Source organism: Oncorhynchus mykiss, chromosome 30, assembly GCF_013265735.2.
Source record: "Oncorhynchus mykiss isolate Arlee chromosome 30, USDA_OmykA_1.1, whole genome shotgun sequence".
NCBI classification, from domain to species: Eukaryota; Metazoa; Chordata; class Actinopteri; order Salmoniformes; family Salmonidae; genus Oncorhynchus; species Oncorhynchus mykiss.
The window spans coordinates 31857077-31879084 of NC_050570.1; the positions used below are offsets into that span (position 1 = coordinate 31857077).

General features: G+C 41.4%; 1 protein-coding gene across 7 annotated transcripts in view; it reads right to left on the reverse strand.

Moving 5' to 3' along the window:
- LOC110521718 (ecotropic viral integration site 5 protein homolog) overlaps window positions 1-22008 on the reverse strand; it is a 95045-nt gene that overhangs the window by 57294 nt on the left and 15743 nt on the right. For 3 of the 7 annotated variants that reach the window (XM_021599520.2, XM_021599516.2, XM_021599515.2), the window contains exons 1-2: window positions 10175-10233; window positions 9471-9730 (exon numbers count right to left, since the gene is read on the reverse strand). In XM_021599520.2, the coding sequence (XP_021455195.1) occupies window positions 9471-9730; window positions 10175-10186 (272 nt within the window). In that variant the 5' untranslated portion in view covers window positions 10187-10233. Of the gene's footprint in view, window positions 1-5245; window positions 5355-9470; window positions 9731-10174; window positions 10234-17577; window positions 17773-22008 lie in introns of those variants that run through there. The other 4 variants (XM_021599519.2, XM_021599517.2, XM_036969384.1 and 1 more) reach the window with 3 other exon arrangements.

Genomic DNA, 22008 nt, shown 5'->3' on the forward strand with positions numbered 1-22008 from the left:
CTTGGCAACACCCAAAATCCCCGCTCGACACACGGAGCAAGACACGGTAATAAACCTGTCCAGCAGGTCTAGATCTGATACATGTTCTAGGTAAGATACATGTTCTTGGTAGATCTGATACATCTGCCCTAGGTAAGGGACTATCATTTGTACCAACATCACAGGCCAAGGAATTTGATACAGTTATAGACTTCCAAAACTTTTTTGGTAATGGGGTTGCTCCCTATGCACCTGCCAATGTTAATCTATTTAACAATATTAGTAACCAGACAGGAAACCGTGCTTATGTTTTTCCCATGGATAACCACCTGAATGACAATGAACTTGACTCCAGCCCTGAGGACATGATAAGGGAAAATACATATTTTAAAAAGGAAAATCACATTGTTACTTCAGGTCGACCGATTAATTAGGGCCGATTTCAAGTTTTCATAACAATTGGAAATTGGTATTTTTGGATGCTGATTTTGCAGATTATTATAAAAAAAGTCTTTACACCTTTATTTAACTAGGCAAGTCAGTTAAGAACACATTCTTATTTTCAATGACGGCCTAGGAACCGTGGGTTAACTGCCTTGTTCAGGGGCAGAACGACAGATTTTTACTTTGTCAGCTCGGGGATTCAATCTTGCAACCTTACAGTTAACTAGTCCAACGCTCTAACCACCTGCCTCACGAGGAGCCCGCCTGTTACGCGAATGCAGTAAGAAGCCAAGGTAAGTTGCTAGCTAGCATTAAACTTATCTTATAAAAAACAATCAATCAATCATAATCACTAGTTATTACTACACATGGTTGATGATATTACTAGTTTATCTAGCGTGTCCTGTGTTGCATATAATCGATTCGCGAAAAAGGACTATCGTTGCTCCAACGTGTACCTAACCATAAACATCAATGTCTTTCTTAAAATCAATAAACAGAAGTATATATATTCTAAAAACTTGCAAATTTAGCTAAAAGAAGGTTAGTAGGCAATATTAACCAGGTGAAATTGTGTCACTTCTCTTGCGTTCATTGCACGTGGAGTCAGGGTATATGCAACAGTTTGGGCCGCCTGGCTCTTTGCGAACTAATTTGCCAGAATTTTACGTAATTATGACATAACATTGAAGGTTGTACAATGTAACAGGAATATTTAGACTAATGGATGCCACCCCTTAGATAAAATACGGAACGGTTCCATATTTCACTGAAAGAATAAATGTTTTGTTTTCGAGGTGATAGTTTCCGGATTCGACCATATTAATGACCTTAGTAACACAGAAATACGAGCCTATGTTATAATTAAGTCTATGATTTGATAGAGCAGTCTAACTGAGCGATGGTAAGCACCAGCAGGCTCGTAAGTATTCATTCAAACAGCACTTTCGTGCGTTAAGTGTTCATGCAGTATTGTTGTAATTGTCATTATTACAAATATATATATATTTTTTAAATTGTTCGATTAATTGGTATCGTTTTTTTTTGTTCCTCCAATAATCGGTATCGGCGTTGAAAAAAATCATAAAATCGGTCGACCTCTAATTGTTACCACCTAAAATAAATCCTTCTCATGAGAAATATGTTGCCGCCTAGTTGAGAAAGATGTACATAATCTCCTGGCTAAGAAAAAAAATATATATATAAGGTATTCCACAATATGTCCAAAGCAGAGAAAGAATCTCTTATGGAACTGAAATATTACTCCAGTATGATTATAAAACCTGCCGACAAAGGTTGGTGCAATAGCGATACTAAATACAGCAGGCTATGAAAATGAAATACTGAGACAACTTAGTGATGATGAATTTGACAAAAGACTCCCATAGGACCCTACTAATCAAGTCTCTGATCCATGATAAATTGTCAACATTTTTGAATGAAGGGGAAATTACAAAGACCGAATATGAGGTTATGAAAGTTGACTGCCCAACCACAGCGGTCATATACGCTCTACCCAAAATTCACAAGCGCATGACACTACCTATACCAGGCAGGCCCATTGTGAGTAGTAATGGATCTCTGACAGAGAATATCGCTACCTTTGTAGACCATTTTGTGAAACCCTGGGTGATCTCCCTTCCCATGTCTACTAGAGACTATGATTTAAAAAATAAATGAAAAAATCTGTGGACCATATACCTGAAAATTCTATTCTGTGTACTCGATGTTACCAGTCTATATACTAACATCCCCCATCAGGGCGGCCTAGAGGCCCTCATGTTCTACCTCAATGAATGTCCCTCTAATGCTATTCCCAGCACTAATTGTATTGTGGACTTGGCTGAACTGGTACTAACCTCCAACTATTTTCTCTTCAGAGGAGACTTTTTCCTCCAGACTAAAAGGGGCAGCGATGAGGAGCACTAATGCTCCTAATCATGCTAACCTATATCTAGGAATGTTTAAAAAACAGGTGGTGCTGAATCCAGACCTTAACCCCTTTCTCTCCAATATTCTCCTAATTCTGAGATATTTGAATTTTCTTGATCTATCCAGGAAGATCTTTTGGAATTCCATGCTTACCTTAACTCCATGAATGAACACCTTCACGTCACCATTAACTATGACCTATCACAAATCAGTTTTCTTGGTGTGATGGTTATTAACGACAAAACCTCCCTCTCTGCAGATCTCTATTGGAAACCCACGGGCAGAAATACTCTCCTTAGAGGTAACAGCTTTCATCCACGTCCACTTATTAAAAGTCTCCCTATAAGTCAATTCAGTCGTATCAGAAGAATATGCAGCTCTGATGCATCTTATCAGAAACAGACCAAGGACCTCACTCAAAGATTTAAGGAAACGGGGTACAAAGACAATTGGGTAAAACATGCCAAGGATTGTTTTGAATGTCTAAAGCCTTCAACCAAAAGTCAAAGTTCCATCATGCTTTACCCAAAACTCACCATTGGAGAAGGCATTTAAGGCCATTATCAGGAAGCACTGATACATTATTGATACTGACCCACAATTGAAACCCATTTTTAAATATCCCCCACGTATGGTTTTTAAAAGACCCCCGTACGTGAGCGATAGTGGTTAAATCTGATTACATCGACAATTTATTGTTAAAATGAGAGGCTGCCTGGATCTTTAATATAAAGACCCTTGCTGCCTTCGGCCTCAACGTGGACTTTGATCTGAAGCCATTCTTGTGATTATTGTGGTTTTGCTATGCATTGTAAATGTTTGTAGGCTTATGTAGCCAAATTGTATCCATGACCGTACGCTATCCATTCATGTTTTTTGTATGCTATTTTAATATATGAGAATTAACCAATATCAGGCCACACCCAGCCATGTTTACAGACACCAGTGTGTCTTTGGACACTATATAAACGCGTCACCTCATTATACCCTGATGAAGACAGCTTGTCTGTCGAAGCGTTGGACATTACATTTTTGCATCTGAGCTCCTAGAGTGTGCGGCTCTCATTTAAGTGTTCTACTCCCCTAGTCAGCACCAGCGTTTATATAGATCATTGAATGTTAATATATATATTTTTATTTGATAGGTTGTCTTAACTGGCTTGGCTATCTGGGAACAGTGGGGCGGCAGGGTAGCCTCGTGGTTAGAGCATTGGACTAGTAACCGGACGGTTGCAAGTTCAAATCCCTGAGCTGACAAGGTACAAATCTGTCGTTCTGCCCCTGAACAGGCAGTTAACCCGCTGTTCTTAACTGCCTTGCCTAGTAAAATATACGTAAAATAAATTTAAAAACTGCCTTTCAGTTACTGACGCAAGCCTCAAACCACTAGGCTACCTGCCGCCCCATTGAATGTTAATATTGTGAAACTATGATATACATTTTTTTTTACCTCCTGTTTCAGGAAGTGATGAGATGAGTACTGCCCCTATATATTAGGTACATAGGACCTTCCACCCCCACCTGGGATATGGATGCCAATTGAAGACCTAAGGGTCGAAACGTTGTTGTAAATAAATATCACCTGGGAACAGGAGCAGCAGTGTGCAGCGTTTTCTTTTCCATTTTCCCTACATTGGCCATATGCCATACATAACTAGAACAGTAAACAAGTAGTTTTGCATCATACCGGTGGCACAGTGCCTTCGGAAGGTATTCAGAACTCTTGACTTTTTGTTACGTTATAGCCTTATTTCACCTCAGTCTACACACAACACCCCATAATGACATAGCAAACACAGGTTTTTAGATTTTTTTGCTAATTTATTACGAATAGAAAACTGAAATGTCACATTTACATAAGCATTCACTCACACCCTTTACTCAGTACTTTCCTGAAGCACCTTTGGCAGAAAGAACAGCAGTCTTGGGTATGATGCTTCAAGCTTGGCACACCTGTATTTGGGGAGTTTCTTCCATTCTTCTCTGCAGATCCTCTCAAGCTCTGTCAGGTCGGATGGGGAGCTGCATAGCTATTTTCAGGTCTTTCCAGACATGTTCTATCGGGTTTAAGTCAAGGCCACTCAAGGACATTCAGAGACTTGTCCCAAAGCCACTCCTGCATTGTCTTGGTTGTGTGCTAAGGGTCATTGTCCTGTTGGAAGGTAAACCTTCACCCCAGTCGGAGGTCCTGAGTGCTCTGGAGCAGGTTTCATCAAGGATCTCTCTGTACTTTGCTCCATTCATCTTTCCCTCGATCCTGACTGGTCTCCCAGTCCCTGCCACTGGAAAACATCACCACAACATGATGCATGAGGAGTGGCTTCCGTCTGGCCACTCCACCATAAAGTTTGTTCGACCAGCTCTAGGAAGAGTCTTGGTGGTTCCAAAGTTCTTCCATTGAAGAATGATGGAGGCCACTGTGTTCTTGGGGACCTTCAATGCTGCAGAATTTCTCTCTCCATGGAAGATTTCATGCAATGTTATTTTCAGAAATACATCACAAATGTTGATAGAATGAACAGTGTAAGTTGGCACATACACTGTGGCAGACAGGAAAGCGGAGTTCCAAATGTAGCCTAGTCGCTGCTCCTCAGCTAATAATTCACCAGTACACAAACAGGTCATACTGGGTTCTCACAGACGGCTCAAAACAAAATACATCAAACCATTGAGATTTACTGAAAAGTTTAAGTACAGGCTCCATTACATTTAGCATAACCAGAATAAGAGACAGAAATCACAAAGATTCCTAGGAACTATTTAAACGAGTCGATGTGGTTTGTTGCCAAATAATCCATGTCAGTTACACCGTCTTCCGTTGTGGCCTCTTGGTAACAAGAAAAGAGCCATGTGATCTAGAAAGAGAAGTAACAATCCTTGTGTTGCTTACCAAGACAGACTCATGGTGCTTTCTTTATGTCTTTGTTATGTAGAAGATCCAGAGAAGCTACCAGCCTGGTGAACTGGCTGAACTGAGTCTGGGACTCTTGTCCCTGTCACATACACACACACACCTCTTATCTACTCTACACGGTACAAAGGCCTTCTCCAAACATGGATTTCAAAATACAAAAGTAATCTGTCAGTTCCCACAGATAATAGCCTAGTTTTTGCTGCACATCAGTGCCTGCCTGCTCAGTCAGAAAGAGAGAGAGGATAGCTAGGCATGTACAGAGCATTCAGAAAGTATTCAGACCCCTTCCCTTTTTCCACATTTTGTTACATTACAGCCTTATTCTAAAATGGATTAAATAAAAATTTTCCTCATCAATCTACCCACAACACCCCATAATGACCAAGCAAAAACAGGTTATACATTTTACCAAATGTGTGTGCGTGTGTATATAAAACAGAAATATCACATTTACATACATATTTAGACCTTTTACTCAGTACTTTGTTGAAGCACCTTTTGCAGCAAACTACAGCCTCGAGTCTGAATAACGTATTTCTGTGTTGTTCTTTTTGAAATACATTTGCAACAATTTCTAAAAATCTGTTTTCGCTTTGCATTGTGTGTAGATTGATGAGGGAAATTGTTTATTTAATAAATGTTATAATAAGACAGTAACGTAACAAAATGTGGGAAAAGGGAAGGGGTCTGAATACGTTACGAATGCACTGTACATTTCTGTTTTTCATCTTGGCATTCATTAGGGGAGGAACAAGAAATCTCAACATCAATATCAGTGGGATATCATACGCCTGAATGAGTCTTCATGCAGTTAATATTATTTGCTTTTTCCTTCTTCAAAGATGACTATTTTCAATGGAAGGATGTCAATTAAAACTTTTTTTGTTTGTTGTTGAAAACATTAATGAGCAACGACATTTTTCGGTCCACAGTAACAATGATGCTTAAAATCGTGCTTCCTACCTGACACAGCCTTTTCTAAGGGGGCAACAAGCACTCTACATTTTATCAGGGTGACATGAGGGTCTTTGTGGGCTGTGGCAGATGATAGGGTATTGTTGTCAGTCACAGGGAAGGAGGGAGGGATGGAAGAGGGAAGAAAAGGGAGGGGCAGCAGGGACATGTGCCTCGTGAAAGAGGCCAGCTGTGGCCCTGCTTGCAGGGGTTGAGATCTGGGTCAAAGATCAAATAGCCCAGAAGTCCCCTCTACATCACCACACCTTCTGTCCACCCTTTGTTCAAGAAGGTGCTTAGAGGTCTGCCCAGGACAATGAAAAGGAAAAGTTGAATAATAAAATATAGTGAGACATCCTTGTGGTACAGTCCATGGAGTGAGAGACTGATGCCAAAAGGAGCTAGAAGAGGATAAGAATCATCCATCACTAGTGAAAGCAGAAGTCTCTCTCTCAATCTATAGCCAAGCTTTACAGAGCATGGGGGAAAAAACATTTTCAAATATCACTCTCACTTCCTGCTCATCTAACACAGCAGATTGTGCAGATATTTTCACCTTCAGATGTGTCCTACTACAGTTTGTCTCAGCCCCACTTTGAGCATCGCTCTCACACTTGAAACAGATCAGTTCACCCACCCTTCATTCGGTCTGTAAAAGCCAAGGCTACATCTCACAGGGCTCGGAATACAGTATTCTTCACTTGAGATACTTGAGAAGGCTTTACACAGCAGTGAGTATAAACCCAAGCAACCGGCTGCACTTCCCAGTTATCATCGTTTCCATGTCAACACTGAGACTTCTTATAAAAGCAGGGTGAGAGCCATAGGAGGGACAGAAGGAGAGAGTGGTGGGAGAAAAGGGAGAAATAGAGAGAGTGGAGCGACAGCAGTGGGGACTAAATGCACACTAATCTTGTTTCAGCTAATGAAAACTTCAGGTGACAGAGTGTGGCTGGCTGTTCTTACTAAGATGACTGTGCCATGCCTTCACAACCAGAGTTAATATTATACTCACTGTTGTTGGGTGTCATGCAATTCTATTGCTAGATGGACAATTAACATTACATAACCAATGGCTTTGCCAATGGTCTACAACAGGGATGGGCACCTTTGAAGCGGGTGGGGGCCACAAAAAAATCTGAACTCATCAAGAAGAGCAAGACATTTTAGCCCCCCCCCCCCCCCCCCCACACACAAGACAGCGGTGAGATTTACATTTAAGAGTTCTACACATTTTTCCATGGAGCATAGATACAGTGCCTTGCGAAAGTATTCGGCCCCCTTGAACTTTGCGACCTTTTGCCACATTTCAGGCTTCAAACATAAAGATATAAAACTGTATTTTTTTGTGAAGAATCAACAACAAGTGGGACACAATCATGAAGTGGAACGACATTTATTGGATATTTCAAACTTTTTTAACAAATCAAAAACTGAAAAATTGGGTGTGCAAAATTATTCAGCCCCCTTAAGTTAATACTTTGTAGCGCCACCTTTTGCTGCGATTACAGCTGTAAATCGCTTGGGGTGTCTCTCTATCAGTTTTGCACATTGAGAGACTGACATTTTTTCCCATTCCTCCTTGCAAAACAGCTCGAGCTCAGTGAGGTTGGATGGAGAGCATTTGTGAACAGCAGTTTTCAGTTCTTTCCACAGATTCTCGATTGGATTCAGGTCTGGACTTTGACTTGGCCATTCTAACACCTGGATATGTTTATTTTTGAACCATTCCATTGTAGATTTTGCTTTATGTTTTGGATCATTGTCTTGTTGGAAGACAAATCTCCGTCCCAGTCTCAGGTCTTTTGCAGACTCCATCAGGTTTTCTTCCAGAATGGTCATGTATTTGGCTCCATCCATCTTCCCATCAATTTTAACCATCTTCCCTGTCCCTGCTGAAGAAAAGCAGGCCCAAACCATGATGCTGCCACCACCATGTTTGACAGTGGGGATGGTGTGTTCAGCTGTGTTGCTTTTACGCCAAACATAACGTTTTGCATTGTTGCCAAAAAGTTCAATTTTGGTTTCATCTGACCAGAGCACCTTCTTCCACATGTTTGGTGTGTCTCCCAGGTGGCTTGTGGAAAACTTTAACCAACACTTTTTATGGATATCTTTAAGAAATGGCTTTCTTCTTGCCACTCTTCCATAAAGGCCAGATTTGTGCAATATACGACTGATTGTTGTCCTATGGACAGAGTCTCCCACCTCAGCTGTAGATCTCTGCAGTTCATCCAGAGTGATCATGGGCCTCTTGGCTGCATCTCTGATCAGTCTTCTCCTTGTATGAGCTGAAAGTTTAGAGGGACGGCCAGGTCTTGGTAGATTTGCAGTGGTCTGATACTCCTTCCATTTCAATATTATCGCTTGCACAGTGCTCCTTGGGATGTTTAAAGCTTGGGAAATCTTTTTGTATCCAAATCCGGCTTTAAACTTCTTCACAACAGTATCTCGGACCTGCCTGGTGTGTTCCTTGTTCTTCATGATGCTCTCTGCGCTTTTAACGGACCTCTGAGACTATCACAGTGCAGGTGCATTTATACGGAGACTTGATTACACACAGGTGGATTGTATTTATCATCATTAGTCATTTAGGTCAACATTGGATCATTCAGAGATCCTCACTGAACTTCTGGAGAGAGTTTGCTGCACTGAAAGTAAAGGGGCTGAATAATTTTGCATGCCTAATTTTTCAGTTTTTGATTTGTTAAAAAAGTTTGAAATATCCAATAAATGTCGTTCCACTTCATGATTGTGTCCCACTTGTTGTTGATTCTTCACAAAAAAATACAGTTTTATATCTTTCTGTTTGACGCCTGAAATGTGGCAAAAGGTCGCAAAGTTCAAGGGGGCCGAATACTTTCGCAAGGCACTGTACATGTTGTAGTTTTAAAGCAAGTTTGTTACATTTCTACACATTTTGCCATGGAGCATAGATACATGTTGTAGTTTTAAAGCAAGTTTGCTACATTTCTACACATTTTGCCATGTGGATAAGAGAAGATTTAGCCATTTTTAATATGATATCTGAGTGAGCGTAACTAACAAAATCATGGGGACCCCCGGTCGGTAACTCGACCACGATTATTACAAGTTTAGATAGCTGGCCAGACTAACTTCCCAATCTAAACAATGTTACCTGAGATGTGCTAATTAAGTTACTGTCAAGACTGACATAACAGAAACATGAATGATGTTGACACTTGGCAGTTATTGAGTGATTGATTGTTTGACATGATCCCCTCACCTGTTCTGCTCCTCCAGCTTGGCCAGCAGCTCCAGTTCATCTGGGCTGAGCTTTGCAGGCGATGCCGAAGTGGGGGACGAGGAGGAGAGGGAGGTGGAGGACGAGGTGGCTGTGGTGGTCTGCAGGGACGAGGGCACCGTTGCCACCTGGCTAGACGGCGTGGCCACCTGGCTAGCCATCTGACTGACCGTGTGTGACACTGAGTTCTTCACCCATGAGAGTGTAGAACTCAGCTTGCCTGCAACCTTTTCAGTCGCCACCTGTGGAGGAGATAAGGACTCATGTGAGCTGTAGGAGGACTGGAGGAGGCCTTTACAATTTAACTTCCTTCCTTGTCTGTTTCATGGATTTTGGGCTTTTTGGTAATGCTTTAGTTATGGACACTGGATAGCCAGAGAACAAAAAGGACTATTGAAAACCACACTGATGTGTGACTGTGTTAGTGTGTAGTTTCATCATGCGCTCCGTAGCCGATGTGAGTAAGACCCAAAGACGTTAACATTCACAACACCACAGGACCAGAAGGATTACTAGGATGCTTACTCAGAGTATGCGCTGTACAGCTGGAAAGTGTCTTCACTGACATTTTCAACCTCTCCATGACCCAGTCTGTAATACCTATGTTTCAAGCAAACCACCATAGTCCCTGTGCCCAAGAACACCAAGGTAACCGGTCTAATTGACTACCGCCCCATAGCACTCACATCTGTTGCCATGAAATGCTTTCAAAGGCTGGTCATGGCTCATCAACACCATCATCCCAAAAACCCTGGACCCACTCCATTTCACCCCAACAGATCCACAGATGATGCAATCTCTATTGCACTCCACACTGCCCTTTACCACCTGGACAAAAGGAACACCTATATGAGAATGCTGTTCATTGACTACAGCTCAGAGTTCAAACCCATAGTGCCCTCCAAGCTCATCACTAAGCTAAGGACCCTGGGACTGAACACCTCCATCTGCATCTGGATCCTGGACTCCATGCCGGGCAGCCCTCAGGTGGTGAGGCAGGGTTTCCGTTAGGAAAATGTGGCGGCGGACATTTGACCTGCAACATTTGAATTTACATTTGAATAATTTAACGGACCCACATGCATTGGGTGTGCAACCTCATTAGGGCATCCACCCACGATTCTCAGAATGACAGAAATAACATTTAGAATATGGTTATTTATATTAACAGAACATTCAAGTCGAGGATGCAACGATGTACAGTCTTTCTTACCGAATTCTGAAGTGCACTTTGAAGCTGTTAGAATAACTGCCCACGTTTACTTTTCCTCGGCCAACAAGACGAGTAACAAACAGCAAAATCACTAGCCTATCTAAATCTACTATTATAGAAACGTTTAGGCTACCTACTCTATTGGTCAGCTTGTCGAGAAAGAAAGAGGCTATTCCAAAACAGACTCTGGGACGATAGATCCCAAATTCATACAACCAGTAGGCCTAGGATACATTAAAAAAAACTATTAAAAAGCAATGAATGATGCAACAGATCAGAACATTTAGCTTTAAAATGTTAAAACTATTATTTATTCACATTATTAGCACAGAAATGCACACAAGGCAGTAGGCTGCGTGTGAATGTTCATTCCATAATGCATTTAAGCGGGAAAACAGTTGTCAAAAGGGCAATACACATGCAAGTAGTTTCATGTGATGAAAATATCCTTTAGAAATGTAGAAAGAGATAAGATCTAATAGGCTATTTTGAAGCAATTTAAGGTTTGAAGGTTTGATGCTGCTTATTCAAAACAACTGGGAACTCGGAAACCTCCGACTTCAGTGTGTTCAAGACAACTGGGGGGGAAAAAAACAGTCATCCAACTCGGAATTTCAAAAACTTGCAAACACCGGCGTCTTTCTAGAGCGGTGATTCCCAACCAGGGGTACTAGGACCCCTGAGGGTACTTGGACTATACACAGGGGGTACTTGAGAAGACTTATGAGACCATAGGCCTACTGGTAAAAGACACGAGGGGGCACTCCGGGCAGAGCAAAATTCAGTTGGTGGTACAGTAAACAAAAGAGGTTGGGAACCGCTGTTCTTGAGCTACGACTTTCCGACCTGAAGATCACTGAAGTCCTGATTTGAGCTTGTATTTGTTCTAAGTTCCCAGTTGTCTTGAAAGCACCACAAGATGCTGCAGCAGTAGCTGATTTTCCACTCAAAGGCTCTATATGCTGTACGTGTGACAAACGAATATACTGTACACGCGCCAATTTAATTCCACTAAATTGGTGGAAGAGTGGGGTAACATCTCACAGCAAGAACTGGAAAATCTGGTGCAGTCCATGAGGAAGAGATGCACTGCAGTACTTAATGCAGCTGATGGCCACAACAGATACTGACTGTTACTTTTGATTTTGACCCCCCTCTTGTTCAGGGACACATTATTCAATTTCTGTTAGTCACGTCTGTAGCACCTGTTCAGTTTATGTCTCAATTATTGAATCTTATGTTCATACACATGTTAAGTTTGCTGAAAATAAACACAATTGACAGTGAGAGGACGTTTCAACTTTTGCTGATATATATCATTTATTATTTCTCAGGATTTTGGAAATTCTCCCGGGACCACGTTTTCATATCAGTCGTCCCCACATGGGTTTGCAACCCCTAGTATGGTAACCATCTCGGAGACCATCAAAGCCCTTTCTAATTCTCTACTTTCTGATATATTTTTTTTATAATAACAAAAACTAATATTAGATTAGTGAACAAATAACAATTACATTCTTATCTCATTAACTGAATAAACAAATTTATGCAAAACCCAATGCCCATGTGTGAAAAAGTAATTGCTCACTTACACCCAACAATTTTAGGGCTTTCAAGCATTTACTGCTCGTTTTATGTCCTGCCGCAACATTTCAATTGGGATTAGGTCTGGACTTTGACGAGGCCATTCCAAAACTTCAAATGGGTTGCTTTTTAGCCATTTTCAGGTAGACTTGATTGTGTTTTTGATCATCGTCTTGCTGCATGACCCAGCTGTGCTTCAGCTCACAGACAGATGGCCTGACATTCTCCTGTAGAATTCTCTTATACAAAGCATATTTCATGGTTCCTTCTATTAAGACAAGTCATCCAGGTCCTGAGGCAGCAAAGCATTCCCAAAACATCACAGAACCACCACCATACTTGACCGTTGGTATGAGGTTCTTACTGTAGAATACAGTGTTTGGTTTTCGCCAGGAATAAAAATGGAACCCATGTAATCTTTGTGTGTGTTATTTGTAAATCCAGGTTCCCTTTAACTAATACCAGGTTTGGTTGAAGGTCTGATAACATTCAGTATCAAAAATATGCAAAAATAGAGGAAATTAGAAAGGGGCAAAATACCTTACAGGCCATCAGACTGTTGTACAGTCACCACTAGCAAGCATACGCCCAGTACCCTGCCCTGAACTTTAGTCACTGTTACTAGCCAGCTACCACCCGGTACTCTACCCTGCTGCCCTGGGGGTGCAACTCAATATTAGGAAGGCGTTCCGAATGAATTAATGAAACCAGTCAAAAGTTTGGACACACCTACAAAAATTTTTTTAAAACAATTATTTACATTGTACAATAATAGTGAAAACATCAAAACTATGAAATAACACATATGGAATCATGTAGTAACCAAAAACATGTTCATTAAAAATATATTTATATTTGAGATTCCTGAAAGTAGCCACCATTTGCCTTGATGACAGCTTTGCACACTCTTGGCATTCACTCAACCAGCTTCACCTGGAATGCTTTTCCAACAGTCTTAGAGGAGTTCCCACATTAGCTAGGCACTTGAAACTGCTTTCCCTTCACTCTGCGGTCCAACTCATCTCAGATGGGTTGAGGTCGGGGGATTATGGAGGCCATCATCTGATGCAGCACTCCATCATTCTCCTTCGTGGTCAAATAGCCATTTGGGGCGGCAGGTAGCCTAGTGTTTAGAGCGTTGGGCCAGTAACCGAAAGGTTGCTGGATTGAATCCCCGAGCTGACATGGTACAAATCTGTTGTTCTTCCCATGAACAACCCACTGATCCCCGGTAAGCCGTGAATCTTTTCTTAACTGACTTGCCTAGTTAAATACATTTTACATTTAAAACATTTAAAATTACACAGACTGGAGGTGTTTTGGGTCACTGACCTGTTGAAAAACAAATGATATTCCCACTAAGCGCAAACCATCTACATTATCTCAGCTCACTGGTCACCATAGCAGCACTCACCCGTAGCACGTGCCACAGCAGGTATATCTCACTGGTCAAACCCAAAGCCAATTTCTCCTTTGGCCGCCTTTCCTTCCAGTTCTCTGCTGCCAATGACTGGAACGAACTGCAAAAATCACTGAAGCTGGAGACTCATATCTCCCTCACTAGCTTTAAGCACCAGCTGCCAGAGCAGCTCACAGATCACTGCACCTGTACACAGCCCATCTGTAAATAGCCCATCCAACTACCTCATCCCCACTGTACTTATTTATCTTGCTCCTTTGCACCCCAGTATCTCTACTTTCACATTCATCTTCTGCACATTCCAGTGTTTAATTGCTATATTGTAATTACTTCGCCACCATGGCCTATTTATTGCCTTACCTCCCTTATCTTACCTAATTTGCATACACTGTATATATTAAAAAATAACTCTGTGTTGTTGTATGTGTCGAACTGCTTTGCTTTATCGCAGTTGTAAATTAGAACTTGTTCTCAACTAGCCTACCAGGTTAAATAAAAGGTTAAATAAATTAAATAGATTTTTTTAAACAGGTGGGATAGTGTATCGCTGTGGTGGCCATGCTGGTTAAATGTGCCTTGAATTCTAAATAAATCCCAGACTACGTCACCAGCAAAGCACCACCACACCTCCATGCTTCACGGTGGGAACCACACATGCAGAGATCATCAGTTCACCTACTCAGACGTGTCCCCCTGCTTAAGCCATTACATGTCCAGGCCCATATGAAGTTTGCTAGAGAGCATTTGGATGATCCAGAATAAGATTGGGAGAATGTCATATGGTCAGATGAAACCAAAATATAACTTTTTGGTAAAAACTCAACTTGTTGTGTTTGGAGGACAAAGAATGCTGAGTTGCATCCAAAGAACACCATACCTACTGTGAAGCATGGGGGTGGAAACATCATGCTTTGGGGATGTTTTTCTGCAAAGGGACCAGGACGACTGATCCGTGTAAAGGAAAGAATGAGTGGGGCCATGTATCGTGAGATTTTGAGTGAAAACCTCCTTCAATCAGCAAGGGCATTGAAGATGAAACGTGGCTGGGTCTTTCAGCATGACAATGATTCCAAACACACCGCCCGGGCAACGAAGGAGTGGCTTCGTAAGAAGCATTTCAAGGTCCTGGAGTGGCCTAGCCAGTCTCCAGATCTCAACCCCATAGAAAATATTTGGAGGTAGTTGAAAGTCCATGTTGCCCAGCAACAGCCCCAAAACATCACTGCTCTAGAGGAGATTTGCATGGAGGAATGGGCCAAAATACCAGCAACAGTGTGTGAAGACTTACAGAAAACGATAGACCTCTGTCATTGCCAACAAAGGGTATATAACAAAGTATTGTGATAAACTTTTGTTATTGACCAAATACTTATTTTCCACCATACTTTGCAAATAAATTCATTAAAAATCCTACAATGTGATTTTCTGGATTTTTTCCCCCTCATTTTGTCTCTCATAGTTGAAGTGTACCTATGATGAAAATTACAGGCCTCTCTCATCTTTTTAAGTGGGAGAACTTGCACAATTGGTGGCTGACTAAATACTTATTTGCCTCACTGTATGTATGCATGTATGTATGTATGTATGTATGTATGTATATCTATACACACACACACACACACACACACACACACACACACACACACACACACACACATATATACACACACACATATATACACATACACACATATATTGTAACTAGGCAAGTCAGTTAAGAACAAATTCTTATTTTCAATGACGGCCTAGGAACAGTGGGTTAACTGCCTTGTTCAGGGGCAGAACGACAGATTTGAACCTCGTCAGCTCGGGGATTCAAACTTGTAACCTTTCGGTTACTTGTCCAATGCTCTAACCACTAGGCTACATTGCCGCCCCGCTCTTAGGTCAGTTAGGATCACCACTTTATTTTAAGAATGTGAAATGTCTGAATAATAGTAGAAAGAATGATTTATTTCAGCTTTTATTTCTTTCATCACATTCCCAGTGGGTCTGCAGTTTACATACACATTTAGCATTTGGTAGCATTGCCTTTAAATTGTTTAACTTGGGTCAAATATTTTGGGTAGCCTTCCACAAGTTTCCCACAATAAGTTGGGTGAATGTTTGCCCATTCCTCCTGACAGAGCTGGAGTAACTGAGTCAGGTTTGTAGGCCTCCTTGCTCGCACATGCTTTTGCAGTTCTGCCCCCAAATGTTTGGGTGTACCGATCCTGTGTAGGCGTTGTTACACGTGGTTTGCCACTGCGAGGACGATCAGCTCCCTGTAGTGCGGTCTTAGGAATCTCACAGTACGGACATTGCAATGTATTGACCTGGCCACATCTGCAGTCCTCATGCCTCCTTAACGATGAAGAACTGTGAAGTTAATTGGATTTTTACAAATTATCTTTGAATGACAGGGTCCTGAAAAAGAGATGTTTCTTTTTTTTGCTGAGCTTAAGCGAATCGTAATCTAGCTCGTTAGTTAAACAGCCCAAAATGATCGAAAACTAATGTTATGCAAGGTAGTTGTCAATTCTTCATGGGTAGCTAGCTAACAATTCTTTGTGGCTAGCTAGCTAGCCCTATTGACTTACCCTTTCACTGAACCTTGCTTCTTCTAGCCAGGACAATGGCATGAGAGATGAAACAAGATATAGACAAAGCAAACATTTTACTTAATAACTATCAGCTAGCTATATGTGAACTGTAATAATGTAGCTAACCAAATACTATAACCGGCAAAATGACTTAAAAACAATATTTTCTCAGGTAGATGTCAATTCTTTGTGGGTAGCTAGCTAACAATTATTCTTGGCTATCTGGCTAGTTAGCTAACAGTAGTAGCTAGCCCTATTGACTTACAACATACAAAACAACTACAGTGGGTATTATAGGCAGGTAACAATGCCAAAATTACCGCAGCATGTATTTATTAATGTATCAAGATAAAATACTCTAGTCAGGCAACATATGAGATGTGACTAGGCAACATATCATCTCGCAGTCGGAGAGTATTTTCTGTCACTTCAACTCAAATAACTGACACCTTCGATTTCAAGAAACGTTCTTTACGTGGTTGTGTCATATTTATTTGCATACTTTGTTGAAGCTTACGTCGATGCACGCTTCAAAATATGTACAAACAGAGTACACATTGAAGAAGTGCTCTCGATTTCGCAAACTTTGATTTGGACTCACACGCCGACCCTCCCATGCTCCAATTTGCGTGCTCGGAGCACAGCAGTGCGCTTTTTAACACCATCTATGTAGCCTTCGGCTTGACAACGACAGAAGTTGGCTATCGCACACTATACAGTATGGAACCAAGGAAGCAGAGTCGGTCCATGTCAATACAGTAAGCCATGACACCCACCATCTCAGAATGTTTTGAAATAGTTTCTGTAGTTAGAAACAGGTGAGATTGGCATTCTTTATTTGATCTTGGAGAACTACACTCAAATTGGCCAATTTGATTTAGGTCTACAGGATTCAGATAATATTAAATAAATGTAGGACCCAACATCTGATTTGCACTCTTCCTACCAATGAGTAAGACATGAAGGAATACCAACAAAAAAAAAAATCAAAAGCCACCCACGGATCCCTCCACAAACCATAACAACTGTAAAGTATCAGTTCCCTATGTTTGACAAGTAGTATGAAGCTGTAGATTTGCTTCTCCATACCACGTAATGTATTCCCTGTGAATCTGAAGATGTTTTGTCTGTTTCAGGAATGCTAATCGTATCTGTTACTAACTACAGAAACGACTTCAGAACAATCTGAGATGGTGGGTGTCAAAATCCTCTTTCTTGGGCTTTTTGGGGGTGGAATGACCCAGTTATAAAAATAAATGACACTATTAAAATCTTCTCAGATACTCCTACCTGTCAAGAGTGTTACTATTCCAAAGGTTTTTACAATCAATGCAGAAATCCAGTCAGTATCAACAAAAAGGAAAACAGGTTTGAGAAAACGCCCAACATTAGATAAGAACTTCAGGCAGAAAAGACAAGATCAGTAACACTCCAGGGAATTGAGACAAACTTCTAAGTTTGTCTCCAGTTTTCTGAACAATAGTCTCAAAGCAGATTCGCTGTGTGTCTTAAGGTACTTTGCAGAGTCATATGCTGATCACACTCAAGGCAGGCAGGGTCAAAGTGCTGTTCCTCCTCCTGAGATACTCAAAATGTATGCACGCATGAACACACAGACAGACAGAGACAGACAGACAGACACACACACACAGAAAGACACACACAGAGAGACAGACACACACAGATAGACGCAGAAAGAGACAGACAGACGCAGAAAGAGACAGACAGACGCAGAAAGAGACAGACAGACGCAGAAAGAGACAGACAGACGCAGAAAGAGACAGACAGACGCACGCACAGAAAAGAGACAAACACACAGACAGAGACAGAGAGACAAACACACAGACAGAGAGACGAAGACAGAGAGACACAGACAGATACAGACATACAGACACACAGAGACAGATACAGAGAGACAGACACAGACAGAGACACAGACAGACACAGCGAAAGCTACTGTACTCAGTTTCCACTAGCTTTAAGTCTAATATTGTTGTGTTTAGAACAACTAATTAGTCGGCATCCCTCTCTCTCTCATATATATATAAAATTAAAATAAAGCCCATGGCTCTACCCTATCCCATGACACAAAATGTATCAAAAGCAGCTGCTGTTACCATTCTGCTGGAATGAAAATACAGACAGCTGTTCCTCTGGAGAGACGATGCCTACAATCCCCAGCTGCACTGCAACAAGTTTCTACCTAGTGCTGTGGAGGGTCCCATTCTAGGGAGTTACGCAAATTTGACTGTCAAGTGACTCAAATAGAGGTTAATTGTATACGTAGGCGGACATTCAGCCACAATGAGATTGACACAAAGAGTCACGTTTTGACACTAACCATATCCTGTCATTTTGATCCGCAGTAGTAAGGAGGCCAGACTGACATCTCTAAAAAAAATCTACAAAAAAAGGCTAACCTCAATTTACTGTAAAAAAAAATTAGAATCTAAATTGTAAAATGACTTGACTAACAGAAAATGCTATCAGAGATCTGTATATAATGACGAAATGCTTATGTTTCTGCCCCAACAATAGGAGTCGTCCCAAGGCGGGAAGGCAGGTGACAAGTTTACGATTTTGAGCCATTGTGATTATTTTGGCGAGATTGAAACCTCTCGCTTCTGGGTCCCGTGTGGCTCAGTTGGTAGAGCATGGCACTTGCAACGCCAGGGTTGTGGGCTCGATTCCCACAGGGGACCAGTACGAATGAAACCGTGTACATTCACTACTGTAAATAGCTCTGGATAAGAGCATCTGCTGAATGACTCACATGTAAACGTCTCTGATGCATACAAGGAGCGGACATTTTTTCATTTACAGCTTAAAATGGAAACATGCAACAATAGCAAGTCTATCGTCTTACAGTCGAAGGGCTATCACCTATTATTGAACATGCAACTCCTGTAATGAAGCAGCTAATTAAACGTAATATCCAAAACATTCGCCCAAAATGCAATTCTCAAACAGTGCACCTAATGCGAGCATTTGTGACAGAAATAAAATAAAATTGTAAAACATCTCTAAGGGGAATCGAATAGCAACAATTATGATAGGTTGCTAATATGAGGATTGCCTTCTGGACAACGAAATAAAAGTTATGAAAACCAATAGAACAGGTGATTAAAAGCTGGTTAATGGCATGAGGAAGTCTTTATTAAATAATTGCCTCCACGTTTCTATGGATGGATTTTCGCCAGGCTACACTGAAGCAAGGTAAGACGTCTCATTATTTGAAGTGAAGTAAAACATTCAGGTTTCAAATAACTATACAACCTCAAACTCACATTGCAACGTGGTGGGTGACGCGCTGATAGTCACAGGTAGACAGACAGGCTATAGCCGATGCATCCGAATTGGAGGCGTGCTTTAATTACAAATTGAGAAATGAAAATAGCTCCAATTAACCGTCGCCAAAGTTAACATGCAATTGCATTTAGAATTGTTGCGCAATGACAGTTTACAAAAGCAGGTTCCACTCCAGTACCCCACAGACTTTTTGCGGAGCTACTCTCGCGCCGTCAACCGTTCCGCTTCTCAAACGAGGCTCTGTATGCTGTGCGCGTGGAATATAAAATGCATGATGACTAACGAAAATATATGTGCGCCAATTTAATTTCACAAAATTATGAAAATTAACCTCTAGACCGACATGCATGACTGGTCAAATGTATTTTTGGTGGCTAACTGATGAACGGTTAACATCCCTACATACTCCTTTTCTTCCCTGACCACCTCCATCATTTATGTAGAGGCAATTTGCTGCGTTCTGAGAAGGCCAGAGCCGAGCTGAAGCCGAGCAGACATTCACCTACATACACCTCATGCATTTTGATGTCGCTTAATGAGGAAGGATATAGAGCTGGAGCTCCGTCACATACAGTGCCTTGCAAAAGTATTCACCTCCATTGGCGTTTTTCTATTTTGTTGCATTACAACCTGTACTTTAAATATATTTTTATTTGGATTTCATGAAATGGACATAAATAGTCCAAATAGGTTTTAGTAAAAAAAACTGTTTCAAAAAAATATTTTAAAAAACAACACAGAAAAATGGTGTGCGCATATGTATTCACCCTCTTTGCTATGAAGCCCCTAAATAAGATCTGGTGCAACCAATTCCCTTCAGAAGTCACATAATTAGTTAAATAAAGTCCACCTGTGTGCAATCTAAGTGTCACATGATCTCAGTAAACATACACCTGTTCTGTAAGGATCCAGAGTCTGCAACACCACTAAGCAAGGTGCACTACCAAGCAAGCAGCACGCACTGTGAAGACCAAGGAGCTCTCCAAACAGGTCAGGGCAAAGTTGTGAGAAGTATAGATCAGGATTGGGTTATGAAACTGAATGTCTCACGGAGCACCATTAACTCCATTATAAAACAATTGAAAGAATATGGCACCACAACAAACCTGCCAAGAGAGGGCCGCCCACCAAAACTCACAGACCAGGCAAGGAGGGCATTAATCAGAAAGGCAACAAAGAGACCAAAGACAACCCGGAAGGAGCTGCAAAACCCCACAGCGGAGATCAGAGTATCTGTCCATGGGACCACTAAGTCGTACACTCCAGAGCTGGGCTTTATGGAAGAGTGCCCAGAAAAAAGCTATTGCTTAAAGAAAAAAATAAGCACGTTTGGTGTTTGCCAAAAGGCATGTGGGAGACTCGCCAAACATATGGAAGAAGGTACTCTGGTCAGATGAGACTAAAATTTAGCTTTTTGGACATCAAGGAAAACACTATCTCTGGGGCAAACCCAACACCTTATCACCCCGAGAACACCATTCCCACAGTGAAGCGTGGTGGTGGCAGCATCATGTTGTGGGGTTGTTTTTCATCAGCAGGGACTGGGAGAGACAGGTCAGAATCGAAGGAAGGAAGGATGGTGCTAAATACAGGGAAATTCTTGAGGGAAACCTGTTTCAGTCTTACAGAGATTTGAGACTGGGGTGGAGGGTCACCTTCCAGCAGGACAATGACCCTAAGCTGAAGCAACACTCGAGTGGTTTAAGGGGAAACATTTAAATGTATTGGAATGGCCTAGTCAAAGCCCAGACCTCAATCCAATTGAGAATCTGTGGTATTACTTAAAGATTGCTGTACACCAGCGGAACCCATCCAACTTGAAGGAGCCGGAACAGTTTGCCTTGAAGAATGGGCAAAAATCTCAGTGGCTAGATGTGCCAAGCTTATGTGCCAGCTGTAATTACTGCAAAAGGTGGCTCTACAAAATATTGACTATGGGGGGTGAATAGTTATGCACACTCAAGTTGTTTTTTGTCTTATTTGTTGTTTTGTTACACAATAAAACATATTTTGCATCTTCAAAGTGGTAGGCATGTTGTGTAAATCAAATGATACAAACCCCCCAAAATCTATTTTAACTCCAGGATGTAAGGCAACAAAATACAAAAAATGCCAAGGGGGGTGAATACTTTTGCAAGCCACTGTAATGGGCCTCAGATGATGTTTGATTTCTTTCTCATCCGCTAGGTCATTGGGCTAGTTTATTAATTAAAACAACAGCATGGTCTTTAAGTGCTTCAGTGTCCTGACATTGTCAGACATGTGCAAGCATCAGGTTTAGGCCTATAGCACCCCTATAGTGTGGGAGAATCTGAATTGCATACTCCTCAAGTCCTTTCTCCTCACTTCTCAAAACCCATCGGATGAGAAAGCCAGGAGGTCCCTCACCTCTGACTTACTCAAATGGGTTTT